Source organism: Manacus vitellinus, unplaced genomic scaffold (assembly GCF_001715985.3).
Source record: "Manacus vitellinus isolate BGI_N305 unplaced genomic scaffold, ASM171598v3 scaffold_55_pilon, whole genome shotgun sequence".
In the NCBI taxonomy this organism is placed as follows: domain Eukaryota; kingdom Metazoa; phylum Chordata; class Aves; order Passeriformes; family Pipridae; genus Manacus; species Manacus vitellinus.
This window is the reverse complement of record NW_021940651.1, coordinates 23,388-42,692: the sequence shown is the minus strand read 5'-3', so window position 1 is coordinate 42,692 and position 19,305 is coordinate 23,388. Positions and strand designations below refer to the sequence as shown.

At 40.0% G+C, this 19,305-nt stretch overlaps 1 protein-coding gene across 1 annotated transcript in view; it reads left to right on the top strand.

Annotated features, from left to right (window-relative positions):
* Positions 1-381: 381 nt before the first annotated feature.
* Positions 382-19,305, top strand: part of LOC103754845 (solute carrier family 12 member 7) — a 40,448-nt gene continuing 21,524 nt past the window's right edge. The window contains exons 1-2 of the mRNA XM_029963213.1: positions 382-596; positions 18,271-18,365. Coding sequence (XP_029819073.1) covers positions 476-596; positions 18,271-18,365 — 216 coding nt within the window. The 5' untranslated portion in view covers positions 382-475. The remainder of the gene's footprint in view (positions 597-18,270; positions 18,366-19,305) is intronic.

Genomic DNA, 19,305 nt, shown 5'->3' with positions numbered 1-19,305 from the left:
GTGTAGGGGACCAGATTTCTGGGAACCATCCTTATCTCCCGGTAGTCCAAAGGCAGAGTGGACTTCTTCCTCCACTTGTCCAAAAGGTGAATCGTAAATCTCGTGGTTGGGCCTTCTGGATGATGTCATCCCTTCAGTGACCTGGAGAATCAGGGCCCTAGAGCCCATCTCTGGTTTTCTTTGGAAGGCAGTTTCTGTCTGGTGGTACGAGAAGAGCAGCCGCCCGGTGGTCTTAGCACTAGAAGGATAACTGCAAGGCAAGATTTGAGACCGAGAGGATGCCGGGCCTGGGCCTCTCCCTTCGGAGCTGCGGCCGCAGCGCCATCAGTCAGGCGGCAAAAGGGCGGCGGCGCGGTGCCGGCCACCGCCCCCCCGCGTGAGGAAATGGCTCTCACGTGAGGGAGGCGGCAGCGCCCGGCTCACCCGGCCCGCTGCCCTGGGAGGAGGTGCCAGCGGGTCTGGGGCTGTCTGCGCCATGCCGACGAGTTTCACGGTGGTGCCGGTGGAGGCGCAGGGCGAGGAGCGGGGACCGGCGGAGCGGGATGGGCAGCTGCAGGAGGAAGAAGATGAAGACGACGAGAGGGACCGGGGCACCGGTGAGAGAGTGGGGAGGTGCTGGGGGTCAGCGCCTGAAGAGAGCGCCTGTGTGGGAAGAAGCGGGTCTGCCGCATGTGGCGGGCCGGCTCGCCGTTGTAGGGGCTTCTGTAGACTCTGGGGGGGCCGCATTGCTTCCCTGCAGCGAGCGGTGCCGGGACTATCTTTCCAGGAGAAGTGCGCTTCGGGAGAGGGTGAAAGTCTAGCGCCTGGGGTGGCCAAGAGCTTGTTTCTCTTTGTTTCTATTAGCCAGCGCCGCTGGCCGAAAGGAAGTAGTCACGGGCGGCTCCGGCGGAGGAGCGGCGCAGCCCGCAGGCGGCCGGGCGCGGCGCCTGCCCGCGGCGATGTGGGGCAGTCAGGCCGCTTCCCGCCTACGACGGGGAGCGGGCGGGAGTAGCGCCGCCCACGGCCATTCAACAGGCAGGGGTAAAAAGTCATAGAGTTAATCGTTTAGGTTGGAAAAGACCTTTAAGATCATCAAGTCCAACCGTTAAGATCTGTTAAAAGCCAAGTCCTGTTGGAGCTCACTAGAGAGAGGGATAGGAGGAAAGATTCAGACTGCAAAGAAGAGTACAGTTTTACTTGCCTTGCACCTGGTATTCGTCCTGCCACGTGCTTTTGCATCAGAGACCGTGTCCCAGGTTAAATAGGTGGTTGCTACATGATGCCGTGGTGTTCGGAGATTGCCTCTTGCTAGGCCTTGCCCCTGAAGCCTCCTGGGGGGAGCAGAATCAAGCCGGAGGAGGAGCTTAGGCATCGTGAGTGAGGGGCTGCTCAGGACAGCCCTTCTTGCAGGGGGATGAGTATTTACCTGCGCTAGTGCTTTTCTCACTTGGATGATGCGGCACTGCTGGGGAAGCAGTAATTTTGGCTCATAACACTTCCTCTTGCTAAAGCGTGTTGTGGCAGCAGTACCAAGTGTGGTGTGTGAATCGCTGCTAGCACTGAGAAGTATTTTAAATCTAGCACGTTTTTTTGGACACTGTGTTACAATCAATACTTCTGTAAAGATTTTTTTTTTTAATTATGTTAGATGATCACAGGTGATGGGAATAGATTTTTTTGTAAAGAGCAATTCCTCTTAATGGCATCTTTTCCTTTTTGTGGTATGGATGACAGATTAATAAGGCTAATACCTTATCGCCTAATGTGATGTAGCATTTGAATGAAAACAGATATTTGACAAACTTAATGTATTTACATTATTTTAGGAAGCTGATCTAGTAAAACACCAAGCTAACAAAGTTGGATTATTTTCTCCCAGAGCTTTCTCCCCTACTTACGCACAAAAGATATATACTACATGTAGTTGCCTTTCCCTTAGTCTAATCCAAACTATGAGCAAGTGTTCTAATAATTGCTTCTTCTTTTTCCAAAGTAAATGAAATAGAAAAACCAAACCAGTATAAACTGTGGCAACAGTTTATTTCCTGTACTACATGGAGGACAACAGTATGACATTAATCTGTTTGGACAAATTTTCTTTTGGTAGAAGGGCTAGTCAGCAAGGCATCCATACTGTTATGGATCTATATCACTTGAGTGGATGAATTTATTTATGACTCTTCCTGTGTGCTGGTAACATAGGGATTAAAGAGTAAAGTGCTGAAAAGAGAAGGCATTGATTTGTACGCAAGTTATAGTTGGAGAGCTCTGACTTCATTAAAAGATTACATGCTGTACTCTGATAGAGAGTTTTGGGAAGTGAAAAACATACTTGGGTATTGTATGGAATTGTTAAGTTAGTGATGTGAAATGAAATAATTCTTGAGTCATTCTTCTGAAAACTAGAAAGAATTCTAAAATATTAGTACAGCTAAAAACCGTTAAGCCCATCTAAAAGCCTGCTGCTCAGAGAAGGACTGCCCTTCTCCCTGCTTCAGCCTTGAGAAAAAAACTAGAGAGTAAATATTTCTTTCACTGCCCTCCTCTACATCACTGGCTTTGCTTCCTTTTGCCTGCACTTGACCTTGGTGCTCATCAGACATTTTACTGGCCTGGTTCAACATGCTAAACTGTGAATAAACTAAACTCCTGCAAAAAACCAAATCATGCTTCCCCTGTTTTGGAGTTGAGGTGAGCGAGTCCTGCAAAAAGTGTGAGAATGGCTAGGGTTATGTCAAGGTAAGAGGTGGGTCAAGCTAAGAGCAGAGATGAAAGTAAAATAGAGGAGAATGGGAACTTTCCCTTTGGCTCATCTTTAGCCTATATAGCTCAGCATATCATTTTGTTCCAGTTGTTTAGAAATCTAGAATTTTATCTGATTTGATTAAATTATCTGTCTTAAAAACCAAGCCATTTTTTCCTTGACTGCCTTTTTTTAAAAAAAAACATACCCACCAAACACACACACAAAAAAAACCCCAAGCCCAAAAAATCTGCCCCATCAAACTCGATGTTTTTTTTTGAAGGAAGAAGGTTATATGCTGTTCAGCCATTAGGTCATGAGTAAAGTAGTTTTGATTTTTATTAGCAAGGCACTTATCAATTAGTGCATAATTCTGTGCATTTATCCCCTTTCACACATTCTTACCTGATACTCATCTGTGTGATAACGGAGTAAGTAGCCTGGGATATTCTTTCTCTATGATCTTGGCTCCTTCATAATAATCTGAAATTCTGCAGCTTCACATTTTCTGATTATGTGAACACACTTCCATGTGTGAAGGAGGAGAATACTTTTGTGAGTGGCTATGTGGCTGGTTTATAGCGCTGGCCAAAGTAGTACTTGGGAAGAGTAGGGAGGCAGAGTGGAAATTAATGCTTCAATTGAACAACATAGTTGAGGGCCTGCTGACTCAAATGTTCACAAAGTAGCAGACAACATGTGCCCGTGTCTTTTAGTGTGTTTATAATATACTACAAAGAAAGGGTAGTCAGGAAATAGTAACTGGTTGAAGAAGAGAAGGAAATACGATTCTGTTGTAGGCAGCAATGTATGAAGTTTTATGAGAAATTCTGGGATTGGTTTGTGTTGGGTCTTTTGTTTTCACACATATCTGTAGTGACTCTCTGTTAGATAGGCATGTCAAAACTTCATAAGGTTGGATTAGCTTCCTATTTCATTAGCAGCTCTGCGTATCAGGTGTTTCAAGGCATAGCTCGTATTTTTAGCATCCCATAGTATTATTTACCTCACCACAGCATTTTTTTATTTAGAAACTAATACGAGAACTAGCTCCTAGAAAATCTTTTCAAATTGAAGACCCTCAGATACGAGGAATAGCAGTGACAAACCTGGTCATCTACCAAGAATTCATCATATAACTAATAGAGCATGGATGCTGTGAATTTCTGTATAATGCTGTTTATTGGAAAACCAGGAAATAGTTGGCAGAGGTGTATATACAGATATATATATATATGTATATATATGCAATGGAGGGAAACTACTGAGATGTCTGGTGTATTTTCAGTCAACTTCTACTCAAACACAGATCCAGTCTGTAGTTCAGAACTTACTGTACAGAAAAATGCAGTATTGCATGTTCCCCTTCATCCCATTGTGATTCATCCAGTTTGCTGTATCCTGAAAAAATGCAGACTGATGTCTTCAATTATTTTTCATCTCCATGGATTAGTTACCCTTCTCTGCCTTGTTCATGTGCCTAGCCAGTAGTGTGCATGGTGTTTCCAATTGTGGCTAAAGGCTCAGGTCTAGGGATGAGCATGGGATGGCAAATATGATACAGTTTTTCACGTGGTCTTTCAGGCTCCAACAACTTGTAGACCAGAAAAAGATGTCTTATATGAAACTGGATTAGTTTCTCATTTTTTGGTGAATTTAGATTTTTAGATTAAGTTCTAAATTAATCTGGTCCCTCTCCATATGATAAACCTTGATAAATCTTGTCCCATCTTAACCCTATAATTTTTCCAAACTGAAGACACATATTTAGTCATTCTTTACATAGAAGCTATTCCATACTTATTGCTCTACCGTCTGTTCTTTCTCTGAAGTTTTTCCACTTTTGTTCATTTTGAAATGGAGGAAGTTCCAGAAATGCACATGATAATCAAGTTGTGAACAAACAGTTTTGTTTTCTTCTTCTTTCCCCCTTTTTTATTCCTGATATTCAGTCCGTGGTTGGAAAAGCAAGTATTGAACTGGTGTTTTGCCACAGTCATAACCAAAGTATGTAATTTATGAGTGGTGACCATCAGTTGGAGCCCAGATGGATTAGGATTTTTTCTTCATGTGTGTATATGTATATATATGTATACATTTCTACATCAAATTTTGCCTGTTGCTTTAACATTCACATAGGCTTGGAGATCTCCAGGTCTCCACATTTGGTTTGCACCTCAACTATCCTAAATAGTTTAAACTGTCACATCTCTGGGGTTTTTTGGGGGGTTGATTTTTTTGGTTGTTTTGTTTGTTTCTGTTTGTTTGTTTGGGTTTTGGTGTGGGTTTTTGTTTTTGTTTTAATGAAAGGGTTTTGTTGTTGTTATTTTTTATTAATGTGTGCAATAGCATGTGTCCCAGCAGAACTTCAATGACTGTCTCTGCCTCTGAGAGCACACCACATTTGTCTTCTATTTTCTTAGTTATTTATCTATGGTTTATCTCTTTTCTCTCATTCCATGGCTGTTTTATTTCCTTAAGTATGTTCAAAGAAGCACTTCCTAAGAAGTCTTTTGGAGAACTTGGCAGACAGTATAAATTAGGTTTTCATTAATCTATATGCTTGTTGATTCTTTCAAGGAACTCTTTAGGCATGTGAGACAGAATCTGTCTTCCCCCACCACCCCAATGCTGTATGTTATAGTACAGTGTTGGAGTGGAAAATAATATTCCTGTTGCATACCTTACATTTGATCACAGGCATGGGAGATGCCTGAGACCACAGGGATTTTCTTTGCTCTAGGGGGCATTGGTTGTATATGTATGTATACTGAGCTCTGCCAAGGTGCTGTAATTGATCCTTTCACTGGTTAATATAATTTTGAATGTGTGTTTCTGCTAGCTATTGATAGTGCTAAGGGAAATGGACACAATTAAAGGAGTTAGAATTAAGGATAATAGACTAAATAAATTCACTGTGGAGCAAGCATTTTACAGTCACTTAGCATTCTGTAACTGTTTAAACATTTCTTTTAGGCCATTGCAGTGTTGACCTTTTTTTGAGAGAGAGAGTCTTAATGCATGAAATGGATAGCAAATTAGTTTTACTCCATTGTGTTAATTTCATGTGAGTGAAATGCTAAGTCTCACTGTACTTATTACCTAAGAGCTAACTGTAAGTGATTATAGTCTCAGTGGACAGGAAAATAGCTATGACAGAAAAGCACTTGTTTTTAAAATATTGTTATAAGAGGGTTTATTTCCTTGAATTAGCTCATTGCAGAACAACAGAGTTGTTCCACCCCCACCCCAATGCAGAAAACCACCCTTTTTGACAGCACAGACGTGATGAATTGTTTCTGCATCTTTGAACTGTGTTGTTGCTTCATATAAAAACAGATACTAAAGCATGGGGAATGAAAGAATTAGTACTTTTTCTTTTCTTTTCTCTTTTGACTAATTAACTATATAATGTTTTCACAGGGGACTTTCTAAATAGCAGTAGAAATATTAAAGCTTTAGGATTTCCCCCCGACAAAGTGCATCCCTTGGTTTTAGTGAATTCTATCAACTTAAATGGATTCTCCTGCTTTGTTTTTACCTATACAATCTTTTTGTGACTTATGTGGTATTTCTTGCATAATCAGATAGTATTTATTTTCCAGCTTATTCCATTGTACTAGTTAAACAAGGAGCACCTCTGCTACGCACTATAATTTGTATAAGTGCAGTTATTTGTATGCCATGGCTTTGTGAACTTTCCAAACAGTAGCTAGCAGAACTTTAATTCCGCTAGTAGTGTAGCTTATCCTGTCACGTTTCTATTTGCCTTCCTCAACTCCAAGCTAATAAGAGTACTTCAGGATTGGAATATGTTTTACTTGGCTCTGTCATCAATCACTGCATCAAATGTACGATGTTGTGGTTTAAACCCAACCGACAGCTACAGCTCTTGCTTACTCACCCCTGGTGTAATGGGAGAGGGAATTGGAGGAGTAAAAGTGAGAGGGGGCTGAGATAAAGACAGTTCAACATGTAAAGCAAAAGTCACACATGCAAACAAAGCAAAAACATTCACCACTTCCCCACTGGCAGGTAAGTATTCAGCCATCTCCAGGAAAACAGTGCTCCATTCTGCATAATGGTGACTTTTGAAGACAAGTGCAATCCTTCTGAATGGCCCCCACCTTCCTTCTTCTTCCACTAGCTTTATATGCTTAACACCATCGTTCTGAATGGCCCTTACTTTCCTCTGTCTTCCCTCAGCTTTATATGCTGAGCATAACACTATATGGTGTGGAACGTACCTTTGGTCAGTTGGGGTCAGCTGTCCTGGCTGTGTTCTCTCCCAACTACTTGTGCACCAGCGATCTCTTTGCTGGAGAAGCAGAAAAAAGCCTTGGCACCATGTAAGTACTGTTCAGCAGTAATGAAAATGTTTTTGCATTATTAACACTGTTTTCAGTAAAAATCCAAAACATAGCCCCATACTAGCCCTCTTCTAGGGGATTAGTAAGCACCAGAGCTGGTTCTAGGAAGAAGAGACTTTGGGAATGGGCTGGGAAGGAGCCTGCAACTGTCTCAACCTTTCCGCAGTTGACCATGCTTGTGACATAGGTGTTATGATCACAAAGAGTACATTTTGGATGTTATTCAAAAATTTGACCGCAAGAACTAGTCTGTTCTAAGCTCTAACATCCATTTAATAGAATTGAAAGAGTTTGTATGAAATTGTTTAAGGCTGGTATAGAATGTGTAATAGTGTTATGGCTACAAGCCAGGGAAGAGAGTTACAGCCATGAATATTCATACCATTATGCCATATGAAGGGGGCTGCCCTGCCCTCCCCTCATGGGGTGTTGGAAGGGAGGGGAGGCTTTGCTGCAGCCAGCAGCTGTCCCTGCCTGGACAACAGGAAAAGCCACACCGGGAACCTAAAGGGTGCTGTCTTGCCTCAGTTGCTGCAGTGATGAGGACTTGCTGTCCCTAAAAAAATGCAGTGAAACTTGGTCCCTTCTGCTGCTTGCTACTTTGACCCATCCAGAGTGCTACTGAGGAGTTATGGTGCTGAAGTGGACAGCTCCAAGGTGCAACTGAGCCAGCTGCGAGCCCCTCTGCTTTGCTCACTGTGGGCTGGTGGCACCCCCCCCTCCACCTCTGCTGCTTTGCCTGCTCCCGTCAAGTGCCTCTGCTGCTGCCGCCACCTAAATGCCGAAGCCGCCCACACCACCGCTGCCGCCTGAGTACTGAAGCCCCCCGGGGACTGCTGCTCTGGGACCCATACGCTGGACCCCCGTGCCGGACTCCTCCCCCTCGCTGCCCACTTCAGCTGCACGGAACCCGAAACCCCAGTGGAGATGAATGGCGCAGCACTGGTGCCAAGGGAGGTGATTTAGAAGAAGGGGGAGAAAACCATCCATCGTTTTGTTTCCCCTTTGTTCCTGGTTGGCCATGTTGGTGGTGTTACCCCATAGCTGTGGGTAAACTTTCTCCTCTGTATCTTTGTAGTTACCGTTATTTCATTTTAGCACACTGTTATTTTTTCACTTATAACTTCCTCGCAATTTTTTTTTATTCCTCTATTAAAGGGGAGCAGAGTTCATATTATTGGAGTTCCTATGTCCCAATGTGTTTCTTTTTAAACCAAGAGAAATAGATTAATGTAAACATATTTAATATAAACTAGAAAACAGCAACATATTTAATTTGAGAGTTAACAAATTATGCAGCCAGTCTTGAAAAGGACCCTTTGTAATTTAAAAATATTTAGTTTTATAAAGAGCTTACAAAAGGTTATAGAATTACGTTTTAAAATGTTTTTCATCTGCTACATCTTAAGTAAATTTAATTAATTTCTATATAAAATTGATGTCTAATAACTACAGTTAACTATAATTTGCTTAAGGTTTGCTAATATATACTTGGTGCATAAAATAGGCTTTTTAATAGTAGGTAGGTCTTTGGAATAGGTTAATACTTACTGTTGCTAATCTATACTGATCTGTTTAGTGGAAGTATTTTAAAATTAATTTATTTGATAGAAATAAAACTTTAAAGGCACTTATTATTAGGTGAAGATGTGGAATGTTTTGGTGGCTTGATCCTTCCCATTTCACTAAGCAGGGTGTTTATTGCTGACGAAAATCCTCCAGCTTAATTCCCTTTAAAGAGTTCTGTGATTGTCATGTAGTTTGTGTCATGTGCATGCTTCGTGCTGCCTGAGTGCTGCCTGACGCCTTAATGACTTGTTTCAGGATTAATCCAATGCTAATAGGAAACAGGATTTGAGGTCTTACACAAAGCTGGGAGGAAGCAACTGTCAGTTGCCTGTTCCAGTTCTTAATACATGAAGAATCAGCAGAGGGGAATGATTTTGATTTTCCTTAATCATGAGTGAACAAGATTATGAAGAAAGTGGGCCAAATCCAAGTGAGTCTCTTTAAAAGACAATGCCGTAGTCCTAATGTCTCTTTACTGAAACAGCAGGTTCCTGTACTTCTAGCTGTATTATAAAGAGTTATAAAGAGCTTTTGCAGTGTTGTCAATAAGAAGCAAGTTGTGCTTCGTTATAATAGTAGCCTAAGTAAAAACTAAAGTTTAGCAATGTTGATAAGGTGATGGATGTAGTATTAGAATCTTCCATTATGTGAAGGGGTTTACAAGGAGGTTAAATTCACTTTGTCCTGCATTGCAAGATAACCTATGTAAATTGTGCTAATCATTAATAAAAATAATCTAAGAAATGGATGATATAGTAAATATATTTAGACATTTCATTACTAAAAAAACCCAATAACCTGAAGCTTTGGGTTAGGTTGCACTGAATTCTTAAACCCATCTTGCACAAAAATTCAGAAACAAGATGTGTTCAAGAAAGGTTATTGATGCCTTTTCATAATTTGAATTATGGCAAGGTAGTGGCTTTTAAAAAGTAGTATATATTAGAGCTCTGGAGAGTGCTTCTGTATATTTTTGGATTAGAAGTGTCAAGAAATTTTATTTTTAAGATTCTATGACTTCTCTTTAGTTGCCTGCCAATCAAAAACTTGGACATACAGGAAGTAAATATGCATAGTAGAGAAGGTAGAATTACAGGTTTTGTCACAGGCAGCTTTCTTCAGTGTGACACTCCTATATGTCAGCTTTACTGACTTTCAAACTTTATGTATTTTTGCCTTAAAGACTTTAGTTACATTGTGCTTGTTTACCCTCGTGCAAACAGGATCTCATTTTCATATTCTCATTTTGTAGTGGTTTGTTCTTAATATGACCAAATACTACCTGAATGAAAATGTTACCATTGTTTTTATTAAGAACTGTTATTTTTCACCTGTATTTGGCTAAACAGAACCTACTTCAAGGTATATGGACTATGATTAAGAGTTGCCCTTTGGAAACTGAAAAGTTAGGACTTTTCTGTGAAGGATTATTCTCCAACTGTGGTTCTGCTTTAAATACCAGCATATAAAATTAGAAACTTCTGGTGGGAATTGAAGCTGTTTTGTTTTACACATGTACTTGTTTGGAGAACAGTTACACATTTTCAGAGCTGAGCTATCTTATTTGAGGCCATGCTGTTCAAAAGTTTTAGATAATTCTCATTCCTTTGAACAACACCTGAATTCTTTTGCCATTTAAAAACAATCTGGTTTTATTTTTCAGATAGATGTTAAAACTTACAGCATGTCAGGAGACAAAGGTGCTTACTTTTTTGGACAAAATGTGCTTGAATACAAAAAGCAGATAGGAGCACTACTTAAATATGAATAATGATGACAGTGTATGACTGTGAGGAAGCAGTGAATCTGGAAAGGATTTAGGGGTCAGACTGGAATAGAATAGCATGAGCTTGGTTTAATGCTGTGGTAAAGAGGGCTAGCCTGATCCTTGGAATAGAGAGGTGATGATTATACTCCTGTAAATAGCGTTGACTGAGACTGGTATTAGAAGGCTGTATTTGATTTTTAAAGTTTGAATTTTTTGGTTTTGCATAACTTAAAACCTGTAGAGAATGTTGCCACAAAAATGATTAAAAGTTAGGAAAATATTTTAGGAACTTAACTATCTTACTTTTTCAGAAGAAAGCTTGAGATGATTTGAATAAGTATAGTTACCTTCAAGAGAAAATACTAATAGTGAGTAGTTAAATTTGGAAGCTGTACTAAGACATTATAGCTAGAAGTTTGAAAACAGCCAAATTTAAATAGATAAGAAACAATTTGAGATTATTTTTTGGTAATTATAAACATAAATTGATGGGTTTTTTTCCTTATTTTAGTTTCTGAAAACATTGAGATACACTGGTCGAATTTCAGTATGTTTTTTCAAAGTTATAGAGCCTAATGCAGAAATTAAATTCTGCAACCCATGTAAAGATAGGATATCAGATTAGATGGTCAAATATTTTTGTCCTTAATCTCTTGAACAGGCATCATAGTAGAAATTTAGGATCACTTAAATGATCATTTCCTTCTCTACCCCAAGCCATGCTTTTCCACTTTCTCTATAACAAAACACCTGTAACGTATCTTTTTCATACTCTGCCACTTGTGATTCAGGGGCAGAGGAGGAAGCAGAGGTGGGAAAGGGAGAAAACCATTAAAAAAAAAGTCATAGGTCTATGATTTAGTAGTATTGTCATCAATGCTAAGGAAGTTGTTTTGCTTACTGTAAGCAAACTATTGCTCGTTTGTACACTGATTCTCTAGTGACAACATAGGCATTTATAATAAATAGTTCCATTTCCCTGAGGAACACTATGATATGGGGATACAAATAGGTGGGTAATAAGTGCGAGAGGGGAATCACAGAATTACTGGTGCTGGAAGGGACCTCTGGAGATCATCTAGTCCAACCTCCAAATGAGTGGGCCACCTCTTTGGCAAAGGTGGCTTCAGCATGTTTAAGCTATACATTTGGGTTCTGTTTTACACTGTATAAAATGGGCCAGTTCAGATCAGCTTAGAAATTTAATAATTAACATACCCGAAAGTATTCTACCTGTCAATGTTTGTGAGGATCACTGCTCCGAAATCTAAGGAATATGAATTTAGACAGAGTGCCGTTTTTGCCTCTGTGACCAACACTTTGAATTCTGACATGCAAAACTTCTGACCTAAGTTTTGTTTGGTATGTGGAAATGTTAGTGAGAAATCATCTGATGGCACTGGCAGTTTTAAATTTAAGGCCAGCGTAGCACTGGGACGGTTTGTGATAATTTATGTGGGTTACACTATATAGGCAGCTGGAAGGCTGGGGTGTATAGGAGTTCACAGTGGGATTGTCTGCATGAACACTGAATGCAACCTTCCACACTTGAGAGGTCTCCTACTTTCTCTTCTTGCAACTCTATGTCTTGTATAGAAAAGAAAATGTAACTTGTTGCAGCTAATTTCCATGTAAGTGTAACTATAGTGCTTGAGTATCTGTAGAAGTCAAGACTAGGGATTTTTGCATGTCTCATCAACATAGAAAATACCAGACAGGCTTCTAGGAAAGGTACATTAGTTATGACTTTAATTTGTCTACTGGTCCATCAGTGAGCACAGAATTGTGCAAGGATATGTGAACATTCTGTAGCAGATGAGAATTAGTAATAATAATTTTTAAAGTGAGTATGGAGGTAGAAACAGATTAATTTTAAAGTTTAGGCTTTGGTCACTTATGTTGGTTAGAATGGAGTGTCACTTCAACAGGTGGATTTTTTTTCATGTGTCAGAAGACAGATGAAATGTACCATAACCAAACCCTTAGAAGGTTTTTTATTATTTTACTTGCCTTTTCTTCTGGATCTTTTAACACTAATAGTGGTCCAAAATGAAATACTGGTCCAGATTTAAGATTTTTGCCAGTAAACTCTTGTAAATTCAGTTACTTTCAGAAATCAAGCAATAGTATGTGTAGATTTTTGGAGTGCTTTAATTGCAGAAACTGGACTTCAGAAGACGTGCAGCTTAGAGACATGTCTAAAACTACATTGGAAGTTAAAATTTTTATTGTATGTTTAACTCCACACCTGAGAAGAGTTTAAACATATACAATTTCAAAGAAGCCTAAGGGAAAGGTGATTTGCTTTTCAAACATTGAAACATGCTACCCAGGAAAGTGGTTGAGTCACCATCCCTGGTGGTGTTTAAAATATATGTAGATGTGGTGCTTAGGAACATTTAGTGTTGGACTTGGCAGTGTTAAATTGATGGTTGGACTCAATGGGTTTTTTCCAACCTAAATGATTCTATGATTTGACTATGTTAAAGCTTACTTATAGATTTGAAGGGAATAGGGTTGAGATGTAAAGCTGTATATGGCTTGAGACTAGTGGGATGAAGTGCCTATTTCTTTTATGTTCCATGTTACCTCAGTGGAAGCAACTGAAATAGTTTTTTCTGCTGTCTCAGTTTCACTTGCTGCACTGAGGGCAATATTTATAGCATTTGTGAAAAGTGTAAATCCTGTCTTTTTTTAGTTCTGGGTTTCTCATGAATCACTTCTTTTCTAATGAATCTTCTTTTGAAGAAGGGATGAGCTAAAGATAGAAACAGCTGATTTGGTTAACTTCACCATAGATGTTGACTGTGTGTTGAGTCCTGAAGCTAGTTCTTTCTACAGAATGATGTAATATATATCAATTTGAGTTACATGTTTGTAAGGCTCACTACATCTGTCCAGATTGCAGCTAAGTTATTCTATACCACCCACGTCCTCACTAGGGGGTATGGTTTCAGGAAGGAAATGGGCGCACCCCCAGAAGTGGGCACTATTTTGCCTCGTTCTCTCTCCTGGGAAGTTGTCAGCATTTGCCCTGTGGACTCTTGTCTTCTGCTTCTGCCATCCACCTCCTCCCATTTTCTCTGAGGCAAGCTACGGGACATGGTGCTGAAAGGAAAGAGGTGGAACACCGAATCAATGTGTGCTGAACAGCAGTGCTACTGGGGAGGCTGCTGGCAAGGAACAGACCAGTGGGGGCAACCCCCAGTCCAGCTAGGGGGAGCCCAGCTGACAGGAGTCAAGCCCAGTCCAGCTGAGCTGAAAGGAGTGCAGCGGAGTAGTAGGAAAGTAGAAGTGACCTATGGGACTGACCCCTAGTGTGGCGGAATGGTGGAAGCAGTGGCGCAGGCACCTGTGAGGAACTGAGCCCAGCAAAGCAACTGTAGTGAGTCAATAAAGCTAAGACGATCCCAGTTTGGAGGCAGAAACTGGAATCCTTTATTGGACATACAACTTCATATTTAAAGGGTTTACATATTTAACAGGGGGGTTACATATTTGTGCTATTAAAATTGGGGGGGGTTCCAGAGATGAGGTAAAGGGGAAAACCTAAATTACGAACTTTTGGGTCTTACAATTACATCACAGGAAAATCCCTGCTTTATCTGAGGGGATTTTACAGGGAGGATTAGGTATTGAATCTACGGGACACAAGGGATACAGAGTATAGATATGCAAAGGGGGGAACACAATGAATTTTATGCAGAGGTCTGATAACATCAGAGCACCATCTCCCTGTTTCTTGGCAGAGCATTCCAACAAATGACATCTGGTCTGGCCTTCAGAGGTTTTTCCCCAGCTTCTGTGACTCAAGGTTTTCTGTTTAAACTTAGCAATTGCTTTTCTCATATCCAAAATTTGGAATCCAACAAGCAACAGCACAACCTGACTCAGACAACCTAGCTTTTAGGGGGTCTGTTTGTCGTTGGTTTTTGTTGTCTTGGACTGGGAGTCAGGGAAACACTAGCCACAGGAGCCCCTCACCATCTTGCCTTTGTTTGCAGCAGCCACATAGTGTGGTGTGTGGGAATGATTGCCATATTGTCTTTGTGTGGGGAAGCCATGTGGGCGCAACCTACAGGGACTGTCTGTCATCTTCTTTTTGGTCTACATGGCTACATGGAATTAAATTGAGGTGGTGAACACCTCTTTTGGGGGTAAAACACCTCCTCTTTTTGTATACTTCTGTTATTAATATTGCTGTTGGTTCTTATTCCACTGCTTTTTGCTTTTGATAAATTGTTATCTCAACCCATAGTTTCTGCTTTCGCCCCTCCCTTACTGACTTATTTGGAGTTTAATTTCCTGCTTGCGTTAATCCACCACACTATCTAAACATATTAAATAAACATACTCCAGAAGGTGATGTTTTTTAATTTGCAGTGAAGATGATTTTGTTGATAGCAATGATGAAAACTCAAAGGTGTAATAAGGGGGGTTATAAATATATTAACAACAAAAAGAGGACCTGTAGGAACTGGCAGAAGAGCTTGCCAAGCCAATCTCCATCATTATTGTTGGTCATCATTAACCGGGGAGGTCACAGACAACTGGAGGTTAGCTAATGGTGTGCCTGTATGAGGTTCAGTAAGGTGAAGTGTACTTGAACCCAACAATCCCATGCAGCTCTACCAGCTGGGGGAAGAGTGGCTGGAAATTGGCCCATCAAAAAGGGACCTGGGGGTGCTAGTTGACAGCAGCTGAACGTGAGCCAGCGATGTACCTAGGTGGACAAGAAGGCCAATGGCATCCTGGCTTGCTAAAAAAATTAGTATGGCCAGAAGGACTAGGGAAGTGATTGTTGCTTTGTGCTCGGCACTGGTGAAGCCACATCTCAAATTCTGTGTCCAATTTTGGCCCACTCATGACAAGAAAGACACTGAGGTGTTGGAGTGTGTCCAGAGAAGGGCAAAATAGCTGGTGAAGGGCCTGGAGCACAAGTCTTACGAGGAATGGCTGAGGGAGCTGGGGTCGTTTAGCCTGGAGAAAAGGAGGCTCTAGGGGTACCTTGTAGCTCTCTACAACTACCTGAAAGGAGGTTGTAACAGGGCGGGGGCGGGCCTCTTCTCTCAGGCACCTAGTGCCAGAGCAAAAGGAAATGGCCTCAAGCTGCACCACAGGAGGTTCAGGTTGGACATTAGGAAGAATTTTTTCACTGAAAGGGTTATTAAACATTGGAACAGGCTGCCCAGGCAGGTGGTGGAGTCACCATCCCCAGTGGTGGTCAACAAATGACTGGGTGTGGCACTTAATGCTGTGATTTAGTTGGCATGGTAATGTTCAGTTAAAGGTTGAACTTTATCTTAGAACTCTTTTCCAACTTTAATGATTTCATGATTCTCTGATAATTGTAGAATTACAATTACAGTCAACAAACTGCAGATGACAGAGTACTTGTCAGTTTGTTTTTGCAGTCACTTTTTCAACATTCATTCTCTTTCAAATGGAGCTAAAATAGGTCATGCTGATCATGTCAAATGCTATAAATATGCTGTACCAACATTCACAAATACAAAAAGAGACAACTGTATTAGAGAAACCGGACTTTATAGTAGTCTGGTAGTGACAGACTGTTTTGAAGACTAACATTAGAAAGCTTTAAAATGGGAAGAATGTTGGTTGGAAGCACTGAAAAAGCATTTGAAGCGTAGGAAACCTGAGTTCTCTGTTTTTCTATTTGAAGCCTCTTAGGTACATTTGACAAGACTTGTTTGTTAGAGATACTGTGCTCTGAGCTTTTTCCTACTGGAGCGAAGCTAAGTAACTCTTTGTTTAGAAATACGAGTATATAAAAGAAGGCTTCATTATTCTCCCACGTACAATTTAAAATACTTTATAGTGCTAAGATACTGATTTTTATGTCCAGAGCTGATAATACAAAACTATATTCTTTTACCTCAGAATTGTGAATATTGATTCACATTATCCTTTTGGCTACCCTTTTGATGTTTCGATTAGTCTAATGATACCCACTGGAGCAGTAACTCCAGTGACATTACATTCTGTGTGAATGCAAAACAATACTTGAAATTTCCCAGCTCTCTTTTTGAAGAGCAATCCTTTTTGAAGAGATTGGAAGTACTCTGAAAAGAGTACTAATATTTAGCTAATAATTACAGCTACTGGCTGTCAGTAGGTGACAAACTCAATAGAAGTGTGGTTTCAGCAAGACTAATATCAAACAATCTTATTTTTATTTTTATTTGGGAATGTACCTTTAAATGAATGGTTTGTAAAAACTGTAGCAAAAATAATGTCATTTCAATGAAGGGAGCTAAAAGAAAAACAATGTTCCAAAAATCTTGGGAAGAAAATACAGTGTCTTAGGCAAGAAGTTCTAGTGCTCATATGCTCTTGCAAGATGATAAGAGGAATCAGAATGTATTTGTTTGAGGACAAAGTTGCTTTTTATTGTCTATGGAAAAGCTGACTGAACCTTTCTCTAAGTATAATGGAGCCCATTGAAGGATAAATGCCAATTTCTCAGATAATCTTGTGCCAAACCAGCATGTTCCATGTGCTGTAAAACACCTCAAGGTGCTGGTCCATGAGGGAGATTGTTTTGTGTTCACAGTTCTCCTTCTGCTGGCCTTGCATTAAGCTTTATTGGAGGAGGGACATGTGTAAGACCTGTAAGACGCCTGTAAGACGTGAAGCAGTGGGGGACCAATTATAAAGTGTAGAGAAACAGAAAACTATAAGTAGGAGGATATGGATAGAAGGAGATACACTGGATAAAGAACAGTAGTGGTGGATGAAATCATCAATATTTCTTCTCTGGATTGGGTAACTAATTCTAGAACCCTAATGGTCTTCTGGGTCTCTCGTGATAGAACATGGTTTCTATGTCATGACACCAACAGTTATAGGGATACTATGAAAAGTGGTGTGAAATCTGTCAGGGATGCAGTCCCTCTTCTGATTAAGGGACTGAGATCTATTTCTGTCTGTTCTACAATGAAGATAATACGTTATGCTGAGACTGGTGTCTGTGTTTGCAAGAGCTTTCTTCTGGGATTTTATGTGGAGAGAAGTGTCCTGGAGGGGGCAGTGGGAGGATACAGGGAAAAAGAGTACAACTTCTTCTCCAACTGTTCCTTAATTCTGTAGTGAAGAGATTCTGTAGGTACTATTGCTGTAACCTCTGAATATAAGGGCAAAAGGGCAGAGGGGCAAAGTGGCATAGGCAAGGACTGGAGATTATTTGGAAATGCCGATGTTGTGACAGCATCAGCATGTGATAGGTTTCGTAGTGTGTGGGTTGGAAGGCAGTGAAAACAATGCAGTATTTTTTGAGAGGTGTGCCAGAGCGGGTCAGGGAAGCTACAGGTTAATGAGGTTTATATTTCAATGAGGAGTAAGTATAGCGTGTCCCAGAAGGGTCCCCACAACCTCTAAAGAATAATTCCTTTCACATCATTTTTTCATAAATTCCTGCGTTAACTGCTTGAGATTTTTTGAGGAAGTCAGTAAAGTAATAAAAAGGTAGGTTGGGGGTTTATTTTATTCTTGTTGCCCAAAAGGTTTATGTGAAGTGCTATTATCAAGTGTTTTTAGGTAAACTAGAAAGGACAGGAGGGAAATCAGTATATATGTTAAAGAATAATAATTAAGAGTTAAGAGACGGAACACTATACAAAGATTAGACTGTTAAAATAAGCTTAATTTCCTTAAATGCAGATGTTAAGTCCACGTGTCTGACACTAAGACGGTATTTGGCACTCACCTGCAGTGCTTTTAGAACCCGTTCCTAAATCAGCATCTTCTGACTATTCCTTTTATCGTATACCATGTTCTCTTTTTTTTTCATTTTGTTTCTAATTGTTGTACTTTTCCACCAGGGGATGGGATTGCCAGGGAAAGTCGTCCATTTATTAACAGTGCAGAATTGAACAGAGGAAACACCTATGAAGGAAAGAATATGGCTCTCTTTGAGGTAAGTTAAATACCCCAGAAACATACTTAACTGTTAATTGGGACGAGCAAACACCTGTTTTCTTTGTCGTGAAATATAGTGGAGGAAAATGAATTTTAATAACTTCTTTGTAATTTGATTCCTGCTAAAATTCCATTTCAGTAGATTTGAGTGACATAACGCATTAATAGTGCGTTAATGTGAATATATGAAATAAGTCTTCTTGTGTTTAAGTTTTTTGGGCTAGAATCTAGAAGTTGTTGTTAGAGAAAGCTGTTGGAAGTTAAATCTATTAGTTTTAGCAGAACAGTATTCAGTTTTAAAAGGATTAGCAAATTAATTTGTTCAACAAGGGAATCATAGACTTATCTTAAAGCAGGAAAGGCAGAAAACAAAGTTACAGGCCATGACTGTATTTGTAATTTCTAATATAAGCATCTACTTTATAATGGAAGTTTCATACCTTTTTAATCAAATGAGTGATTGCAATCATTCATAGAAAGGAAGTACCTTTAAGGACCACTATTTCAATGAAATAGTACTTTTAGTAAAACTTAACCTAGGTTGTTCTGCTATAGCAGTATCAACTAGTCTTCCTTCGATGCTTGCTGTTAAAAATAATCAAAGTCCTTCCAGCGTTGTTTGCTTAGCCATCTTACAGTTGAATTCTTCTCAATATTTTCTTGTTGTTCTCTTACACTCATCTCTTCTCTCTGCCAAATATCTTTGCACTGAGGACATGGTCTTTCAGTTCATTCTGTGCATGACCCAAATAATGTCTATTTACTATTTTCCACTGAATCGTAGAGAAAATTGTGCTAAGGATCAAAGAAATGTTAGTCATTAATTGTGTTTTTGGCATGTATGCATGTCTTATTGGGTTTTGGCTCCTAGAATCTTGTTCTTCTCATGTTTTCAGCTGTTAGAGTTTTTATATAAACTGTTAAAAACAAGTTTGACT